General features: G+C 34.7%; 1 protein-coding gene across 1 annotated transcript; it reads right to left on the bottom strand.

Moving 5' to 3' along the window:
- Positions 1 to 907: 907 nt before the first annotated feature.
- LOC145116629 (putative arabinosyltransferase ARAD1) lies at positions 908 to 3,109 on the bottom strand. Its single transcript, XM_079052950.1, has 3 exons — positions 2,802 to 3,109; positions 1,539 to 2,611; positions 908 to 1,459 (listed from the first exon to the last, which is right to left on the bottom strand). The coding sequence occupies exons 2-3, from the start codon at positions 2,406 to 2,408 to the stop codon at positions 938 to 940; spliced, it is 1,392 nt and encodes a 463-aa protein (XP_078909076.1). The 5' UTR covers positions 2,409 to 2,611; positions 2,802 to 3,109; the 3' UTR covers positions 908 to 937.
- Positions 3,110 to 5,143: the final 2,034 nt, after the last annotated feature.

The following is a 5,143-nucleotide window of genomic DNA, read 5'->3' as shown; positions in this document are numbered from 1 at the left end:
CAATTCCGAACCTAACACATCACTTATGGATTCTTACTTGCTAACGAGGTTAGTTGAAATTGGATTCTATAATGGAGAACACATAACTTGTCTACTTAACCCTTCATTTACTTTACAAAGAAGTGACGATGACGTAAAAATAGGGAACAAATTCTATAAAGATTCCAAGATTGATGTCCCAAGTTGCTTTTTCATTCAAACCTGTCAGAAACTCCTAAAGAACATCCCCTTGATATGCATATGATTGAAATGAATCTACTTCTTTGCTTTTTCCATCTTTATTTACATCCAAATCTCATAAAAGATCAAACCCTACCTTATATGTAACAGTCATATTCCATTCCATAACAAACACAACACCACCATCTCTCTCTCTCTTTCTCTCTCTTTCTTTCTCTCTCTCTATCCAGCCATGGGGATTACCATTACCACTTACAAGGTGATGATAATCCTTGTTTGTATCATGTTTCTATCTACACAATCAGAAAGCATCACTCCACTTAAAAGCATCGACCTTGCTCTAAAATGGGGAGAAGAAAGATTATTTTCAAGAAATTCGCGTGTTCTTAAAGTTGAAGAACAAATGGATACAAAGTTGAATATAGCACCAACACCCGCAATGATGTTTGATCCAAATCAATCAAACAAAAGAAGAATTCGAAGAGGTTCAGACCCAATTCATAACACAAGATGAAAAAGTTTGATCAAAGTTGACAAAGTTGTTCGATAGGTTTGTTTGATTTCCATAGTTTTGTTTAAGCTCCTTTCTCCCTCTCTTGTTCATTCTAAAACCAAGCTAAATACAAGTGTGTAGTAGACTCTATTTAATTTATATAGTTTTTTGTATGATCGATAGTTTGTAGTTTCAAATTAAAACAAAAGCTTATACTAGCAATAGAAGCAAACATTATAAAGCACATATATTACGATTATACTATTAACGTGATTTCAAGAATTCTTGTGACATTCGGTATCTGTTTTTTCTATAAGTTTGATTATTTACAAATGATACTTTTCGAGAAACCGATTGCCAAATCATATCCACAGCATCACCATGTCTTGAAGGATACTGATATTCAAAATGTGGTGCAATTTGCTTCAATCTTTCCCACATTTGTCTCCATTTTTGTTTCTTGATACCCCTAAGAAGCTTCAAAAGGTAACCTTTTTTACAAGCATCCGAAGAATGAACAAAAATGGAGAATTTTGAGTAGTCAAGAACATCTTCATATGGTAATTCAATTTCATCACTGATTATAACAGGGACACAATGAGTAGCAATTGCATCAAATAAACGATTTGATGAAGGTGTGTCCCCAGCAATATTCAGACAAAATTTAGAAGTTGCCATTCCTACAGATGATGTACGTATCCCACCTTGTTGTGCACTTCCAAAAGAGAAATAAACATCTTTTTCATCTTTCATTATGTAGTATAGTTCTTGACGAATCACTCCACCCTATATTCATAATCACATTAAAAAAAAAAAAGATTGGAAAAAACTTGAGATTATATAATTAAAGGGACAAAAAGCTTACATCTTTTCTATAAATTGCTCCACGAAAATAAACTAAAGTAGTTCGCTCTTCAAAGTCAAGTGAATTGCTAGCATTGATGCTCCTAACAACATGTTTATAAGGAGCAATTAAATCTTTATCAATATTAGCAATCTGAACAGGATATCTTCCAAAATCAGAAAGCACCACCATTGAAGAACTCAAGTGTTTTCTAGCTAAAAGCATACTATTAGGATGATGAGCCATAACAAGATGATCTTTCCCTCCAAATCGTTTCCATTCGTCTCTACCTTTTAAAAATTTCACCAATTTCTCTTGCAAAATCATGTTCATGTCTTTTTTCCCTTTTCCATAAATCCTTGCATGTCGATTGTAACTCAAAGATGAAAAAAATGGGACGAAAATTATATCTGCTAGGGTTGAATTTTGTACAAGAATTGCAGTGCAAGGTCTATGTATGTTTGGAGTTGTTGATGATGATGATAAAAGATCAAGTGTTAGCCAATATTCTACACTATGTTGCAAGTTTAATCCACCTGGGTATGATGGGATTTCAATAAAATTACTCACATTAGGCCAAATTTGGTTTGATTTTCCTTTCCAACCTAGTAGTCCAAAGTGGAATTCGGGAGGTAAATCATACATAAAAACTTTTAGTAGTGCTTGATTTGGGTTACATGAATCTGGTGAAGGTGGAAAAGGGATTGATTTAAGTTGAATTGGGTCAGTGTTTTCAGTGTTGTCGAGAAGAATTAGGTTGTAAGATGGTGTATTGATCCAAGATGTGTTGCTGAATCTAAAGAGGAGGGATAATGATAGGATCAGGAAGAAAAGTGTGATGAAGAATAGGGATTTGAGGAACCTTGATTTGAACACATCCTTTTCAGGCATTGCAGCAGCCGATTGCTTACGAACAAACGCCCATTAACTAAACCGAATGATGGAACCCTAAAAAGGTTTAGTTGTTTCGCATGATATTTATTGAGCATTGAACAAAATTTTAAAGCTCAAATTCTCGATTCAAATATCGACAAGTAGAAATCGTTAAAAGTTCTCCGTCGTTGATGGTGTCGCCGTTCAAGAACACAAACAACCTGAAAATCAAAGGAACCCTAATTTTAAAAATAGCTTCACATTTCGTATAAACAATCTTAATAAAACATAAATGTTTCATGCAATAGAGATAGCCAGAGATTCGACTGTCAAAATCCATGTTTGAAGATAGGGTATCATTTAGAATCAATATCGACAAAGAGAAAATGAATGTGCAAGTAAAAGTATTACCTGAAAGTGGAATCGATCGACCCGAAATATGGATAAAATCGATTCAATTGGGTGAAACGAAAGAGCGTGAAATTTCGTGGGTTTTTCCTTCTTTATCTAACGCGAACTAGTGAAATTCTGAAGGGTGTTGATCTCTGTTACTGAAAGTGCGAGCTACGTTTTCAAAACGGGATGACTGTATTCTGTACCGAGGAAGAAGACGCTCATGGAATGTGATTTCAATGTGCGATGTATGCATAAAAAACGATGATAAAACGTTAAACATGTCAAATGTAAAAGCTTAACTAAAAAACGAAAAATAAATAAATAATCACATTTGTCTTGAACTTTTAAACGGAATTAACAAAAATTTAATGGAATTTTATTAGGAAAACTAAACTGACACATATAAATAACTATATTAATAAAAATGATCAATTTTCTTATATTTGTAAAACGATCCATCATATTGGAATACTGCATTCGGTCGCGAGCAGTAGAAACTAGAAACTAGAAAGTCCTTGATGTAAAAAAAAAAAAAAAAAAAAAAAAAAAAAAAAAAAAAAAATAATAATAGATAGTCCGTTTTGGAGTTGTTGGTGGCTGGCTGACATTCTGACACCTTATATATTCCAGACTGAAAAAATATATTTTTTTTCGTTGACACAAATGCGACATAAAAACCAAGGTTCTAAATAACGTAAGGCGTGATTTGACGGCAATGTTAAACCTCAAGTTTTTTTGAGTCGTGGCGAGCCATATTGTTTGTAAATCGTGACTTAAGGCGACAATTTTGTATATAATTAATAATTTTATATGTATTTTTTACTATTATTCATTTTTATATACGTATGTGACTTAAGACGCCATTTTGTCAAAGCTTAACGGCAAGTATAAACCTTGGAGCCATGACGCGCCATAGCGGAGCCGTGACGAGCTTTTTAGAACATTGATAAAAACACAACAAACACGATACTACAAAAATAACAAAAAAAACCATTTGCATAATGTCATACATAAGTTTTTGTAACAAAGTTAATTAAAACACAGCAAAAAATAACGTAAAACAATATAGAATACTACTAAATATAAATATTTTTTGAACATGAACACGATGTTTTTTGCTATTATCGTATCGAATTTTGAACATTAACATGAGACATCATAACATAGTGTTTCTTATACACGACATAAAAGTGAATTTGAAAATCGATTTCATCTCAATTTCGTTTCGTGTTGTGTATTTTTGTCGCTTTGTGTCAAATTTGTCACCCCTAATAGTATTGTTGGGATAATCGGTTTGAGTCAAACAATGAATTTTAGTTCAAGGGGCAAAATAGGAAAGTTTCTTTTTTATTAGTTTTTAAGTTTATTTCGTGAATGATTTTGAGTTCCATTAGGTATCTAATAATTTTAGTATAAATATAGGAGTTACGTTTTTCTTTATTGTATGCACAAACTCTTTTTTCTTATTAATAAAAGCTTTTCTCTCCATATAGTTTTTGTACCTTGTTTGTTATCTCCTATTCACGTTAGTTTCCCCTGTTCATCCGTTTTCTTAAGCATTAAGGTTGCTTTGTTTAACACTTGGTATCAGAACGGTTTCGCTGAAGGGGTATGATTCGAGGTTGATTACAAGCAACCCCAGTTTCTCTTAATCAAGCTTGTTCCGAGAGCACTCTTCCATCAGACAACAAGACAAGGTCACGACCATCTTTACCGTCTTTCGTCACCTGCAAAATGAACCAATTCAAAGCCCCCCGCTTTGACGTCTTCCCGTTCGTTTATTCCGCGCCTCCGATTAGTCATTCTTAATCGGGCTTGTGAGAGACTAATCGGAGGCGCGAAATAAACGGACGAGAAGATGTCAAAGCAAGTGGATTTGATTCGGTTCGTTTTGCGGGTGACGGAAGACGGTAAAGGTGGTTGTGACCTTGTCTTGTTGTCCGGTGGAAGAGTAGTGCTCTCGGAACAAGCTTAATTAAAGAGGTCGAGGTTAAGGAGAAAAGGATGTCGTTGGGTAAAGAAGGAGGTTTGATGACATATCAAGTTCCCGTTTTGACTCCAACGAATTATCCGGTATGGGCAGTCAAAGTCAAGTCGATTATGGATGCACACGGCATATGAGAGACGGTCGAACCAAAGGCGTTAGGTGAAACATCGAATCAAAAGAAGTCAAAACAAGCTATTGCCTTTTTGTTTCAAGAGATACCTGAAGACATGGTGTTGCAAATGGCGAGGTACACTGACACAAAGAAAGTGTGGGATGGGCTGAAAGCATGGTATTTGGGAGTAGACCGGGTGAGAACGGCTCAGCTTGCAACGTTAAAGAGAGAGCTTGAAAGTTTGCGCATGAAGGAGGG

The sequence above is a fragment of the Lactuca virosa genome, chromosome 5, assembly GCF_052849685.1.
Source record: "Lactuca virosa cultivar CGN04683 chromosome 5, Lactuca_virosa_CGN04683_v6, whole genome shotgun sequence".
NCBI classification, from domain to species: Eukaryota; Viridiplantae; Streptophyta; class Magnoliopsida; order Asterales; family Asteraceae; genus Lactuca; species Lactuca virosa.
Note: the sequence above shows the minus strand (reverse complement) of the source record. Positions and strands in the feature narration are given on the sequence as shown.

What these genes read in the sequence shown, in the direction of transcription:
- LOC145116629 (XM_079052950.1), bottom strand. Translation starts at nt 2,408, where the DNA reads ATGCCTGAAAAGGATGTGTTCAAATCAAGGTTCCTCAAATCCCTATTC. An exon ending in GAGCAATTTATAGAAAAGAT is followed by an intron (nt 1,460 to 1,538) that starts GTAAGCTTTTTG and finishes TTATGAATATAG; the next exon opens with GGTGGAGTGATTCGTCAAGA.